Source organism: Myodes glareolus, chromosome 12, assembly GCF_982192425.1.
Source record: "Myodes glareolus chromosome 12, mMyoGla1.1, whole genome shotgun sequence".
NCBI classification, from domain to species: domain Eukaryota; kingdom Metazoa; phylum Chordata; class Mammalia; order Rodentia; family Cricetidae; genus Myodes; species Myodes glareolus.
This window is the reverse complement of record NC_142037.1, coordinates 27,857,029-27,872,782: the sequence shown is the minus strand read 5'-3', so window position 1 is coordinate 27,872,782 and position 15,754 is coordinate 27,857,029. Positions and strand designations below refer to the sequence as shown.

Below are 15,754 nucleotides of genomic sequence, written 5' to 3'. Positions count from 1 at the left end.
TCCGCCTGTACCTTTTCCCTGTTTGGTTGTTCCTCTGTACCTTTTCATATCTTGATTTGTCTCTTCAGCATCTGCTTCTCGGATGTGGCCCTTTTCTGTGGTTTTTATTCAAGAACAACAACACTTTGGCCTCTAAGGACATGTCTTGTTTTGCCCCACTCTGCGAACTTCTCCAGAGTGCATTGAAGGTTAGTGGCTGGCTCTGGAATTCCTTTGGATCCCCTTTGAAGAAAAGTGACAAAGAATATAAGCAGGGCTCACATGTATCTGGGCTCTGCTGAGTCCTTTGAGGGTGATGGCACACCTGTTCCCTTTGGCCCTTCCAGAGCCCAGCTTCTCAAACATTTTGCTTGAGACTGGCATGGTTGGCTCATGGGAAAACCACTCCTTTCTCATGAGTGGGAAAGGAGTCTGGGAACCCCTGTCCTTGTAGTAATAACCTCCTTGTCCATTGACAGGTGGAGCAGGGTTTCTCACTCCCTGAGCTTTCTCGCCCCTTTTATTCTCATCGCTCATCCACAAGAGTCTTAGTGATTCTGGTGATCAGTTAAAAGGTCCTCGTGGGTTATGGGGAAGATGGGAGTTGCCTCGAGATCTTTAACCTGCAAAGGTCAGGGGATGGCTAAACTCTTGTGGAGGTGGTTGATTGGACCGATTCAGCAGTGTTTAGTTACAGGGATGCTGGCTCACAGGGTCAGTGAAACTGGCTTGGTACTTTTTCAGTGATATGTTATGTTCTTTGTTTGCATCATGATTCCTTCTGTTCTAAGAAATTAAACACCAAACGGGTCAAATAAAAAAGATACTTTATTGTCTTCTGTAACCCAACTTCTCAGGGGTGGGGCTGTCTTCATGAGCTGCTCTGTGCAGTATGCAAATATGAAAAATACTCTGGTATTTTCTCTCCAGACATTTTGACTTTTCTCTCTTTGGTGCTGAGTTATTCATAGGCAGGCTGGCCCCTCAAACTCACAGGGTTGCTGCAGAGGCTCTACAACATGTATCTCCTCAGTTTCTCTTGCACAAGGCACATCATAGTCAACCACTCTGTAGTGGAAAGATAGGCCTTGTGATACTTGGCTTCCTGTGTACCTGGAGATGGGATGTGTCTTTTCCTCAGGGCCATTGCAAAAGCTTCCTGGTGTTTGGTTGCCACTGCTGTTGCTTGGTAACAGAACCCGGATTCCTACTGAATATTCGCCATTCACGTTATGAGTGTATGCTTCAGGACTGAATTTTGGTTCATTCTTATCTTGGTTCCTTTCCTCTCAATTATGATTGTCTTGACAAAAATATGTTCTACAATTTCAGCCAAGACATAGATGAAGGACATCTGCAGCTTTTTATGAGGCAACTCCCTGAACTTGAGAAGGGCTACTGAAGAAGAGATAACTTCTTGGTTTAGAGATTGTTGTCCAGAGGCAAGGGCAGGAGCCATAGTCACTATTTGGTGGCTATAGGAGAAGTAACCCAAGGACCAAGCACAAAAGATAAAGCAGACGTGCTGAGGGTTGTCTCTCAAAAAGATGGAACCAAGGGCTTTGATGACATCTCAGAACTCTAGTATTGAGCAAAATGAAATCCACCTTTAGAATTCTTATTATGTGGGACAATAAATTCTTGTCAATTAAATTCTTGTGTGTTATACTTATTGAAAGAGGAAGTGCTCTTTGTGCTTGTGTGATCTCCTGGCCTATACTATAAAGTTCTGTGGTTTTATCTTTTACAGTACACCCAACGGAAAGCATTCTAAGTGGTTCCTGACCACTGACCTTGTAATTGACTGCAGCCTGGATGACCCAAATCTCTTTCTTCGGCAACGTGGATCAGTTTACCTTATCAAACCCATGGGCTGAACATGAAAGATGAAGCGTGTCCACTGAGCAATGAGAACATAGGCTCCATAAAATACTCAGATAGGTACTGAAGCAAAAATACTGAATATACAGCATTATTTGACTGAGCACTTCTTCCAGTGTTTCAGACTGGGTACATGATGGGTGTGGGAGTGTGCTTGGTCTGGTGGCCCAGCAAAATCAACTCTTGCAGATGCTTTAGACCAAGGAGAGACCTGCTAATACTCTTAGTTCTTGTCAATGCTCCATGAAGACTTTTCCTTATGGTCTTTGATCTCCAGCTTCGGACCATAAGCCATGTTGAGATCATACCAAACACAAATGTGACTCACGGATGGATAGATAGGAGTTTTGCTGGAAGAGCCACCAGGCCATCTTTCGTTTGGCAGTTTCACCCCTCATACCCTGTGATTTTCTGGCCCTCACCTCATGTCCTTCCTGAAGGTCAGTTGTCTCATGGCTTTCCGAATCAATGAGGTGTGTAGAAGAGGAGGGCTTAGGCCCTGCTCTGCTTGGGAATCACTGTCTTGTTGACTGGAATGCCATTTTTCAGGAGAAGTTTGCAGAGGGCTTAGTTCATGAAATCCTGGAGACCTGGCATGTTTTCTGCAAACAGGGGGTGGTTTGTGCCCTGTTTCATCTTTGCCGAATGTGCTTCACATCTGAAGTTTTAAACAGTAAATACACAATTCGGGAGAATTTCTGTATTTCCGTGTATGAACTTAAGTAACTTTATGGTGAGGTAAACTAATCAATAACAAACTGTTTCTCTCCAAAGTCATTTGCAGATTAGTGTTTTTACCTAGATATAATTAACCTTAACATGATTGTTTTTGCTTTTTAAAATCACTTTATTCAGATTGTTTTTTCAGGGGAAGGAAGCTAAGATTTCCAAGAACCTTTGCTGGAGGGCGGGGAGCATTGCACAGGGTCACCTACCCCGGAGTCCATGAAATCTTAATGGACTCCGTATCTCTTAATACTCACTCATAGGTGCCTACAGGACAGCCCCAGCTCGACGGCTTTTCCATTCAGAGAGCTTCCAGAACTGACTCCACAGGACATGCCCTTCATCTGCCTGGGCCTCTAGTTTGCCCCTGACTTTTCACTCCTCCTCTGTGTCCCTGCTTCTGCTGGGCTGGATTACTGGATTCTCCTTTCAAGGAGAAAGCAAAAAAAAAAAAAAAAAAAAATGCTCTCTGGGATAGTTCTCCCTGCTATTCCCTCCAAATGCCTTTAAAAACAACAACAACCAAGCACACACACACACACACACTCACTCACTCACTCACTCAGACACACGAACCAAAACCACCTATGACTGAATCCTTTCACATTACTTAAAGGAGACAGCCGTGTTTGGTGTGATTAAAAATGAGTATTTATACAGCTGTCCTGAGGTTCATGCTTCCCCACCCCACAAGAGGATTGACCTTTGACCTTGCTGCCTGAGTCCTTCCACACAAAACAGTCAAGCTCCAAATTTGGGCAGAGCCAGGTTTGGGTTCAGGAGCAAGTTGTGCCACCTCTTCCTTGATGCCATTTATGCATCTGGGATGTCAGTACCTGCAGGGAATCAAGCAATAAGGAATGAACTTTGAGACTCGCTGTCCACACCTTTTGTTTGGACGTCTGCAAGGCTATTTTACAGAGTTTCCGAAAACGCCTCCAGAGAAGGTAGGGGAATCCACCAATGTCCTTTGTGAGTTTGGCGGGAGCTCTGGGCACTTTGGCTCCCGATGACACCCCAGACCTGGGGCCTCCCCTGCCTTAAGCGGTCCTTGACTGGCGTCCTTCAGGGAAGAAGGGGCGGGGTATCTGGGGATAGATACATCCGCACAAAGCCGCGCGTTTCCCCACCAAAGCCCCGAGAGGCGGAAGAACCAGAGATCAGCATTTGGCTGATGTTCAAGCGCTCACGGAGGAACAGGCTTCAGGCAGCTTTGGGTCATTTTGAGCCCATTCTGCCTGGAACTGAATGCAGGGGCAAGTTCGGGTCACCACCTGCGGGCCGGGGGCGGGGCGGGCCACACACGCTGAGGGACGCGGAGGCCGGGGGAGAGCCGGGAGTTGGGAAAATGTGACCCTACGACCCCATACGCCGCCAGGCTCCCTCTCCTGCGCTCCACCTGCTTGTCTGCGCCCAGCTGCCAGCCGGCCATGGCCAGCCCCGCGCCCTTAGTGGCTTCCATCAGTCACCAAATGGTGGCTCTGCAGACCCTACAGCTACTCCAGCAGGAGTGGGGCTGGGGCGACGGTCCTAGCGCCCCCGGAAGCCCACGCGGCCCGGACCACGTGCCCGTCGCCCAAGCTCGTCGCTCAGGCCAGATGCGGACTCGGCGGGGGCTGGGACGCGGGGTCGCGGGAGCGCGGAGCTCCCCCGAGGCAGGCGGGCTGCGGGGCGCAGAGGGGGGCGCCGAGCTTCTGCCCTTCCCTCGGGACCGCGGCCCCTGCACCCTGGCGCGGATGGCGATGCGCAGCGCGCTGGCCCGCGTGGTGGACTCGACCTCGGAGCTGGTCAGCGTAGAGCAGACTCTGCTTGGGCCTCTCCAGCAGGAGCGGCCCTTCCCCATCCACCTGAAGGTGAGTTTGTCCTGCTGTCCTCTTGGCCTGCAGTTGCTGCTGGGTGGAGTGGAGCAGGGTGTGGTCAACCTGCCGGGGACGACGGGGAAGAGGGGGCAAAAGGAGATAAGCATTGAGGACTGGAATGTGGGACAGAGCTTAAGAACCAACCACCTGGGGTCTGCCTGACTGAGAAACTAGACCTAGACCTGGACCAGGACTTGTGTGTGTGTGTGTGTGTGTGGGGGGGGGGGGGGGGGGGGGTGTACATGTGTGTAGGGGGTGGAGTGCGGGATGAAGAGGAAGAAGTCTTGTCAAGATCTACTTGTCACATAAATCATTTTTTCTACCTGTGAAAGTCAGCCGCCCCTACTTCCTTCTCCAAGCTTATAACCTTAAGTACACTTTACGTCCCTAGCTGCATAGATTATGACGGCATCACCCGCGTTTATTTAAAGTTCCTGCACGCTGGTGAGTCACAGTTATTTTACATAAATCCAGTTCCTGATGGAGTGCAGAGACCTGATGGAGAACCTAAATCCTCATAAAGTGTGCTGAGGGCAGGGGGTCCCAGAAGTTGACAGGCTTGCTAATAGTAACAGGAACTCCTGCTGAATATGTATGGGGCAGAACTGGGAAGAGATCTGAGGTAGATTGGGGTCTAGGGTTTTGGGGTTCAGTCCTGGCCTTGCCATTACCTAACCTAATTGTGCTTGTTAGATTTTTATTAACTTGACACAAGCTAGGGTCACCAGAGAAGAGCAGGCTTCAACAGAGAAAACGGCTCGGTCAGACTGACTGTAGGCAAATCGGGGCGGGGGGGCATTTTCTGAACTAATGATTGATGTGAGATAGGAGTGGGGGAAGAGCTCACAACTCACGGGGCAGTGCCACCCTTGGGCAGCTCATCCTGGGTTGTATAACAAGCCATAGGGAGCAAGCCAGTAACTATGGTTCCTCCATGTCCTCTGCTTCAGTTCCTGCCTCAAGTTCCTGCCCTGACTCCCTTGTGAAGGGCTATAAACTGTAAACTGAAATAAACCCTTTCCTTTTCAGGCTGCTTTTGGTCCTGGTGTTTATCACAGCAATAGGAAGCAAACTAGGTCTTAAGGTCTTAAGGTCACACCTTTTTGGGACCTGCTGGCTCTCAAGTTGTGGCCAGGAGCATCATTTTGTCTGTCACTTAGGAGTCCAGAGGAGACCGGGTGCTGAAGAGAGCTTGGTGCATTCCTTAAGGGTTGATGCTGTTCTTCCTCTATGAGCCAAAGTTTGGAAAACACGCACTATATTAAGTTGCATCAGCATCATAGTTTGTAAGACATTCAAATCAAACCTCACCAAGCAGTGTCTGATGCAGGGGTGTCTCTCTCTTCCTTCCCCCCTCAAGAAAAAGTTTAAATTCTGCCAGTGTGTGACTAGTATTGGTAGTGAATTACATACTGATTTCATTGAGTTTAAAATGTGAAAGAATGTGTATCTCAGAACTGATGAAATTTCAAGTGTCATGTAATATTAAAAACATGTTAGAAATACATATGGGTATTAGTAGCTTTTTGTCACTGTGACCAAAATATTTGGTCATATTGGTATTGGTGGAAATACTTTGAAAGAGGAGAAGTTTATTTTGGTTTAGCCTTTACTTCTTTAATTCTTTGATGACACTGGGGAGTGAACCCAGGACCCCACACATGCCAGGCAGTAATTCACCCACTGAATTATTTCCCCAGGGACAGATTTATTTTTGGCTTACTGTTGCAAAGAGATGTTGGTCCATCCTCTGGGGAAAAGCATGGTGGAACTGCTTCTTGGTGGTTGGACATCATGGGGACTTGAAAACAAGGAACAGGATGTGTAGGTGAGGGTTAGGGATGGTCTTTATTCTTCAAAAGCCTACCTCCACCACAAAGGTCCCACCCTCTTAAAGCTGTACGGCACTAACTCAAGTTGAGCCATTCACGGTAGAACAATCTAAACAGGAGCCGGGGGTGTTTTTCATATTCAAGCCCATAGCAGTGTGTTGTGGAATATTAGTTTAAGATGTGTTATATTTGTTTATGTTGTACAATATTTGTTTTAATGATGCAAAGATGTGTTGCATTCTTCTATGTTGCTTTTGTTTAGCTCTGTAAAGCTGTGTTACTTTGCCTGTCTAAAACACCTACCTGATTGACCAATTAAAGAACTGAATGGAATGGCCAATAGTTAGGCTGGAGAGAGAAATAGGCAGGACTGGCTGGCAAAGAGACTAAATAAATAGGAGAAATCTAGGGAAGAGAGAGAGAAGGAGGAACGAGAAAAAGAGGAGAGGAGGATGCCAGGGGCCAGCCACCCAGCAACCCAGCCAGCCATGGACTAAGAAGGAAAGAAAGATATATAGAATAAAGAAAGTTAAAAAAGCTCAGAAGCAAGAGGTAGTTAAAGAGAAACGGGATAATTTAAGTCAGAAAAGCTGACTAGGGACAAGCCAAGCTAAGGTCAGGCATTTGTAAGTAAGAATGAGTCTCAGCTACAGTGTGATGTCAGATACGCAGAACACAGACAGGACAGCAGCTAGAGAAGCTGAATGAAGGATACGTGTTGCCCAAGGTAATCTATGAAGGCTGCTTGGGGGAAGCAACTTCTGTCTGTCTGTCTGTCTGTCTGTCTGTCTCTCTCTCTCTCTCTCTCTCTCTCTCAATGACTGTGTGCTTTCCACATTGGGAGATGCAGGGAGGTTATGTGATTTAAACCACGAGCATCTATGGGGCTGGCAGCAGCGAGGGGTTCGGTTTGGAAGAAGGACAAAAGTGATTCTGAACACTTGGGACCGAGCAGGGAAAAGGACTGCTTGGCACCCTAGAACACTAGAGAGATCAGCCACAGATGGCTGGGTTTCGGTGTGAGTCAGGTCAGGGCTGATGTTCTGAGGAACAAGAACCCAAATATCTTCCTTTCCTGCTGAACTGTTGCATGTGCATGTGGTGTATGTTGTGTGTGTGTGTGTGTGTGTGTGTGTGGTGTGTCTGTCTGTGTGTGTTGTATGTGGGGTGTGTGTATTGTATGTGTGTCTGTGGTATGTGTGCGGTGTGTGTGTGTGTGCTCTTCTATGTACATACATGTACATGTGGAGACCACAGATCAATGTCAGGGATCTTCCTCAGTCACTTGCTACCTTTTTTGGAGACAGGGTCTCTCACTGCACCTGAAGCTCACTAGTTTGGCCAGAGAGGCTGACTAGTAAGCCCCAGGCGTCTTCTTGTCCCTGCTTCCTTGGCCCTGGAATTAGGTGGTATTACTGCTCACCTGGTGTTTTGCTTGCTGTGTTTTAACGTGGGCGCTGAGGATATGAGCTCAAGCTCTCCTGCTTACCCAGAAAGCACTGCGCCGACTGAGCCAGCTCCCGGTTCTCCCGCCCACCTTTCTTATCATCTCAAACATATCATTTCCCTCCCATGTGTTCTTTCTTGTTCCACTGAGGTGAGTCCTTTGCTTGCCCCTATGTGTGCTTTCAACAGAGCAAAATACCCAGCTCTGTTGTATAAACCCTGTAGTTTAACCTATAAATTAGGTAAGTAAGGGATTAACTACAATAACTGAAAGTAAGCTAGAACACTCAGCAACAGTGCACACTGGCAAGTCATGTGAACCCTCTCTCTCTCTCTCTAATCTCATGGCACTGACCTCACCCCTGTGATGATGGCCCGGGACAATGCAATGTCTGCGTGTGGTAAGGTGAATGCTTAGAACTTAGCATTAGGTGTTTACATAAGAAGTCATGAACACAAGCTCAATCAATGTAGTATCAGCGTTGGCTAAAAAGGAACTAATATACAACTTGGAGCCTGGGCAAAGGATTGATGAATATCCTGGGCAAGGTGCAAAGAGCCATTGCAAGACTACACCACACTACAATACTGCTGAAGAAATACAAGTTCACGGTCGTCAGTAGCCACAGCTAGGGAACTGCTTGTTACTTGAGACAAAACCATGCTTTTATGATCCTATGGCTAGTTTATTTGCAATCTTGTAATGGTTTATAACAGAGAGAACACGAAAGCATTCTGACATGAAATTTTGGGGAAAGAGACCAGAAGCCTCTAAGATAGAGTTTTGCTTGACTGCTGGGCAGGAACTCCACAGGGTTTGAGCGTCTGAGTCTTGTTGGGACTCATCACGAAAGCGCTTTTCACCGGACTCTCCCCCTGGTAAACTGTGTCATACCCAATGCGAAAGCATGAAGAGGCTTCAACATGACCCTCCACAAGTAAAAACCGTGAATTTCCTGTGGACGACAGAGTCTATGGTGGTGGTATGCACTCAGGTTTCCCACTGCATGTTTCGTTGATGCACAGTTATGTATCTGTTTGAGTGTGGCCTTGGGCTCAGGGCCTTGTGCACTTGGAGGTACACAGCTGCTGATGAGTCAGGTGAGGTTGGGGAGTTCCCAGCTGTCCACAGTCGTCCTCTCCGGCAGAAAGCATTGTTCCCATCCCACTGATGCATGTCCTGTGGAGAATCCTGATGGGTCTGGAGTCATGTTTGTGGCTAGCACTGCCCTGGGTTGCAGAAGAGGAGCTGGTGTGCTAGCTAGACAGATGGTTAAGGGTAAGGTGTTCCCCCAAGAGACCCAGGAAAGGTTTGCTGTTTTCTTCTCCCTCTGCCTCTGCCCCTGCCCCTGTGTTTATCTCTGTCTCTGAGTTACCCCCTCACCATTTTCTTTGCCTTCCTGTCTGCCTCTCTTCCTGTTCTTCCGGCTCTCTGTGGATAGTGTTAGGATGAGATTTAGGGGGAAAACAAGAAGAAAGGTGCTCATGAGGCCATTGGAACTCCAGCTCGGGATGTGGCCATCTTGAGTGAACTTAACTCTGACATCAATAGGCTGCCAGCCTAAGTTATGCAGATCTCTAAGTGACTTTGGAGGTGACATGGCAGGTGAAAACATCACCTTTGGGACTTGAGGCGATGGGTCAGTGGTACAGTGCTTACCCGGTACATCTAGGATCTTTCTTTCCTCCCATGTAAAAATGGTAGTGTGTGTCTGCAATTCCATATGGGGAGGCAGAAACAGGAGCATCCCTGAAGTTTTACAGCCAACTAGTCCAGCTGAATCAATGAGCTCCAGGATCAGTGGGAAACGGCGTCTCAAATAAGAATGGGGTGGGACTGGAGAGATGACTCAGAAGTTAAGAGCACTGCCTACTGTTCCAGAGGATTTGAGTCCTATTCCCATCACCCACAGGGCAGCTCACAACCATCTATCACTCCAGTTTCAGGGTATCTGGACAATCTCTTCTGACCTGTATGCATGTAGTACACAGACATACGTGCAGACAGAACATCAGCACATGCAAAAATATAAATGTATATTTTCAAAAGGTGGAGGGATAGGGAGACAGTTCAGTCAGGAAAGTGCTGTATAGGCATAGGAAAGACCTGAGTTCAGATCTCCAGAACCCAAGTAGAAGCCAGACAGCATGGCATGTGCCTGTAAGCCCAGTGCTTGGCTGGGTAGAGACAAGCAGATGCCTGAAGTCCATTGGCTGCCCGTCTAGCCAACTGATGAGTTCAGGTTCACACACACACACACACACACACACACACACACACACACACACACACACACACGGGGAGTGATTGAGGAAGATACCTGACATCAATCTCTACCCTCCACACACATTTTCACACACACACACACACGAACACATACGCACATCCACTTGTAGGTTGTTTAAGCATCATCTGCCTTTGAGAGCCCGTGACATCACACGTACTTCTGGATTTATTCACCATCAGTGCTGCTTTCAGAAAGCAAGCCCCGAAGCTCCTGCTGACAGATGCCTCCTGTCTTCAAGACTCAGTTCCGCAGGGAGTGTTTATTTTCTGCAAGATTCTTGAAAGGGCTCGACTTCTCCCTTTTATGGGCATTGCAAGTGCAAAGAACCTGAAGCCATACTTCCTTTCAGGTTTAAAAAAATACTGTTCAAACATTCCAGACATATACATTATTAATAGATGCAATATCCAATGCAAGAAATCCCCAAGAGATCTCCTTCATACTGAATGGGAGCGCAGAGCTGAGGAAGGGAGAATGCCCCTGGGCAGGCCACTGATTAGTAGGGTGGCAGAACCATCGTGTTGGTGGCTATTGCTTTACTCTTGAGAGAATGGGCTTTGCCTGCTCAGAGGGAGGCCCATCTTGATACCCACGACGCCCTGAGTGACATAGTCACAGGTGCTGGGAAATAATGTTACCTTTGGAGAAGGCTACTGTTTTACCATTACAGGAAAGAGTTTTGATAATAATAATAATAATAATAATAATAATAATAATAATAATAAATAACAGTTGTTTTAAAAATTGTCTTAGACTGGAGAGTTGGTTAGTGGGCATGCAAGCCTTGGGATCTGAGTTCAATCCCCAAACCTGTGATGGAAGGAGAGAATGGACTGCCAAAAGTTGCCCACCCACCCCCAACCTCCACATGTACACATCAGTGTGTGCACATGTGGGTTACCATGTGTGTGTACACAAACATATATACACATCATAATACACTTACAATAATGATAAATAAATGAAACTGTGCTCTTCTTGAAGTAATTTCATTGTATGAACATGGGTTTCTCTAATGTATCTGCATGGACTTTTGACAGTAACATGGGGCACACAGTAGAAAGGACTCATCCAGCTTTGTAGGGACCTTGGACTGGGCACTAGTTCTAAGTGTGTCAGAGTCTGTTCTTCAAGAGGATAGAATCTCTGCAGTTTTCCCATGGACCTCTGCCATGTCCCATGTGGCTTGGACCCAGGAACCATGGTTAAAAACAGGGAGAGAATAAGCAAAAGTTAAACAGATACATTTCGAGCAAATCTGTTGGTTACCTTGACCTGGAACTGCAGTATGTTTGTATGTTTGTTAGGTACAGTGCAGGGAGAGGAGTGAGCTAGTCCCGTCTCTATAGGCAGATAGTCTCAGGCTATGAACATCTGGAGGAAGAAGTCACAGTTGATAGTCTTTACATACACTGACCCATGGTCCATAAAGCCTCATATATATGTGTGTGTGTGTGTGTGTGTGTGTGTGTGTGTGTATGTATATGCATATGTATATATGTATGTACACACATATACATATATATACATATATTTATGCATGCATACATGCATGCATACACAAACACACACACACATATATAGAATCTCCGGAGAGAGTTTTTCTACCCATCTTGAGCTTGGTCCTTGTGGTTAGTGGCTTTGCCAATTGTCCCATACATCCAAGGCCTTGGGGTGCCCCACAGACCATGCCCATGTCAAAATACACACTCACCCAGGGCTTCCACCTCACACTACGGAGCTTCTCAGTTTTCATTGTATGTTTGGACGGATGCTCGTGTGCCCGTTCTCCTCGCTGCTTTGTCGGTTCTTTAGAGACAGGGAAACATGTCTCCGTGACTTTCTCCAGTGTAGTCACGTCACATAGCTTGATGCACATTTAAAATAAATTTGCTACTTTATTAGCTGAGTTAAACAGGGTTAGATTTAGTTAAGTCGTGGGAGGAGAATCTTTACCATGGTGCCTTCAGTTTGGACCGCTGTAGCTGTCAATGCATTTCATAGGCAGAGTCTGAATTACAAAATACTTTAGATGCTCCCCAAACTGTTTTTGGTGGCTCGGGTATCTGGTTCTAACTCTGGCAAAGTGCTCAAAGCGCTGCTGGATATTGCATCATTTTCTGGGAGCACCTGGGACTTCCCATATAACAGTCACAGGAGACTATGGTTTGTCACTGAATGGAAGGCACCGAGAGTGAGATCATGGCCAGTATTGATCTTGTGTGTTTCTACTGAAAGCCACAAAGCATTTAATGAGCCTGGACCTTGTGTCTTGGGATTCCAGTCTTCCCCAGCAGAAGCAGCGCTGAGCTGATTGAAGACAGTGATTAGTGTATTCAGAGTTGGCACTTAGTCCTAGAAAGGAAGATATCTTCTTCCTTCCTCCATCTCAACCATCCCACTCCCCCAAGCTCTCCCAATCCTCCCCTTCTCCCTTCTCTTTCCCCCTCTCCCCTTCCCCCACCTCCATCCCCACCCCTCTGCTCCCAACTTTTGCCCGGTGATCTTGTCTACTTCTAATTTCCAGGAGGTTAAATATATGTCTTTCTTTGGGTTCACCTTATTATTTAGCTTCTCTAGGATTACGAACTATAGGCTCAATGTCCTTTGTTCATGGCTAGAATCCACTAATGAGTAACTACATACCATATTCATCTTTTTGGGTCTGGGTTATCTCACTCAGTAAAGTGTTTTCTATTTCCATCCATTTGCATGGTGGTGACTTTCTTTATGATTCTGCAGTGTGGGTTGCCCCATCAACTATAGGAAGATGATTCTGGAAGACCCTGGCACCTTCTGAGCAGACACAAGAAACACATGAAGGTAGAAAGGCGAAAGTACTTAGCAGATAATTAAGACAAGTGCTGTGTTTGTGCGTACTGGCATCCAGGGACAACAGTACACTCTCCTGCCTCAGCTCCAGGCTCTCACACTGGCCCTCTGCACTGCAGTAAATTCTACTTGTTTTGTTTCTTAGGAAATGCTGAAAAATAAGCAGAAACCCAAATCCTTCTTTCTTAAGTGACAGTGCTTTCTTTGGAAGAAAATAGTTTCCTCTTCTACACAGCATTAGGAAGAAACGTTGGCCCCTTATTCTCTTAGTGACTAAGCAGAGTCACCATGACTAAGTAAACTTCTAAAAGAAAGAATTTTTTGGGGCTTACAGTTAGAGGTGAGTCCATGACCACCACAGTAGTGAGCATGGCAGCAGGCAAGCAGGCATGGTGCTGGAGCAGTAACTGAGAGCTTACATGTTGAGGCACTGATGAGGCAGAGAGAAGAAGACCTAACTGGAAATGGTGTGGCCTTTTGAAACCTCAAAGCCCGCCTCCGGTGACACACTTCCAACAAAGCCACACCTTCTCATCCTTCCCAAACAGTTCCACCAACTGGGGACCAGGTTTTCCATTATATGATCTTAGGGGCCATTCTCATTCAAATCACCCACTCCCTAATCTTGCCATTGAGAAGATGAGCTGCCCCACTTATTTCTCTTAACTTGAACTGTGATTTTTGTATGACACAGACTTCCAGATGTGTGATGATATGCTCCATGATAACATGCTGGCATCCGATTCCACAAAACATTCCCTATGTGTTTCAGACAGTGTCTGTTTTACTATTTCCATTGATTCAAACCAGTCTTTTCCAATCTGTATAGTTTATGCTGCATGATTTATTTTGTTGCATGATCTACCAGTTTGGACTCTTAGGTTTTTTTGAGATAGCCCAGACTGGCCATTTCTGGAGGCCATGTCCATTGCTTTGTAAACCCTACAGTAGAATCTTGAGCATGGTAAACACTGAACAGTAAGAAGACAGGCTGTTTGTGTATTTGTCACAGCTCTTTTAGGAACAATAACAAAAATTTGGCTTCACCTAGCTCCAGTATAAATGGTCATTCATTAACTCAGCTAGATGAGCAATCCTGAAGTTCCCTGTTCGAGTGTACCTGGATCCATATAGTCAAGAAAGTTGATTAGAGTCAATCGCTTTTAATCTCTTTCATCTACCTCTTGGCTTTGGAGACATCTCCCTTAGTACTTTGTCCTAAAGGTTACAAAATGTTCCCAAGTAATCCCAATGAAAGAGTTTCTCTCTTCTGGTCCAGTAGCAGTGGGACCAGTGACATTCATTGGTCACCTGTACCTGACCAAGTCACTTGACTGGGTGTTGGCACTCTGCCCATCGCTGATCTGTTCATTTGACTGGGCGCGGTGCCGTCTCATGGACCCAGAGATGGGATTGGATCCGTTTTGGTAAAACCACCCTCCTATAACTAAGAATGGAGAGGGTAGTTCTCTGAGAAACCATCGATCTAATGTCCCGCCTGTTTGCTGTTCATTTCAGGATAGTGTTGAGTTCAGAAACATCTGCAGTCACCTGGCTCTACAAATTGAAGGACAGCAGTTCGACAGAGACTTGAATGCCGCGCACCAGTGTCTGAAGACCATAGTGAAGAAGTTGATCCAGTCGCTCACTAATCTCCCATCGGATGCCCATGTGGTTGCCTGTGCTTCCTTGAGACAGATCTTACAGAATCTCCCAGATGTGTGAGTGTGGGAGACAGCCAGTCTACAGCTGGCCATGCTGAGAGACCCGGATCCTTCGCCTTCCGAAACAACTAGCAGTGATGGTTGTTTATGTTCCCAAAAGGACTTGATATTTCATGTCTAAATCTGACCACGCGCGCCTGTAGCCTTCAGCATGACAGCATGCGAGTGCACATATTTTTAAAGCTGTAGTGCGTATTTTTAAAGTATGTTGGCTTACTGCTGATTTTCTGACTGCAATATATTTCTCTCTGTGGAGCTAATCAGATTGTATATATATGTATATATTTATTAACCATAGTAAGCATTGGGTTTGACTGAGTGATATTTGAGTCTATATTTGTATTGTGGGCGATAAGGCTCAGTGCGGATGTGTATAGTAGAAGGACCATAGCGCTCGTCACATTATGGGGAATGATTGGGACATTTAGTAACTGACCCTTTCTGTTTGCCGGGCACTTCATTATAGGCAGTAATGGTGCTCTTTAGCTGTATAACTACAGGTATCAGCATTGTGGGTCCAGCCCCGACATTTGTCATTCTTCACTGTGCAGGAAGCGCTGCTTCTAAACCTTGCACCACCGTGTGCTGATCTGTACATTTGAAATGATAAACTATGGGCCACCAAGCTTATATGACATGTAAATATAAGTACATATGATTAAAATCTCAATGTGGAACCATCCAACTTCTCTTACTGCTTTTAAAAATCGCAGGGGAGACAGGAAGGAGGGAGTGGGCGCTCTAGCACTTCCCCTTAAGTGATCCGCCATTGGAGTCTGGAGAGAGAAGGTGGTTTCATGCTTATTTCTTGGTGACAGTCATCTGCACACGCTTCCTATTGTTCAATGATGGCTATCCCTGGAGCTCAGAAGGGCCTTGCTGGGCCGCAGACGTCTATTGTGGGAACAGCATCAGGTTACGAGGGAGGAAGATCACAGTGGATACGAATGGCTTGCTTTGGAAAGAATTAATGACTGGGTCGGTGTGGTGAGGTGTGTCTGTGTAAACTGAGTGTTAGTGATAAGCAAAGCCTCTTTTATTGAAAATATTGTTTTCATACAACAGATTCCCGACACTGTTTCCCCTCTCGTCTCCTCCCAGATAAAACATAAAACCCTAAACCATATTATATAAGAAAAGACCAATAAGATTAAAAAAATGCCCAAACAAAGTATCCAAGGCAAAGA

General features: G+C 46.3%; 1 protein-coding gene across 1 annotated transcript; it reads left to right on the top strand.

Moving 5' to 3' along the window:
• The first annotated feature begins 3,557 nt into the window (after positions 1-3,557).
• On the top strand, positions 3,558-15,252 carry Dleu7 (deleted in lymphocytic leukemia 7). Its single transcript, XM_085698629.2, has 2 exons — positions 3,558-4,439; positions 14,362-15,252. Exons 1-2 carry the CDS (start codon positions 4,017-4,019, stop codon positions 14,566-14,568), a joined length of 630 nt encoding a protein of 209 aa, XP_085554755.1. The 5' UTR covers positions 3,558-4,016; the 3' UTR covers positions 14,569-15,252.
• The last annotated feature ends 502 nt before the right edge of the window (positions 15,253-15,754 follow it).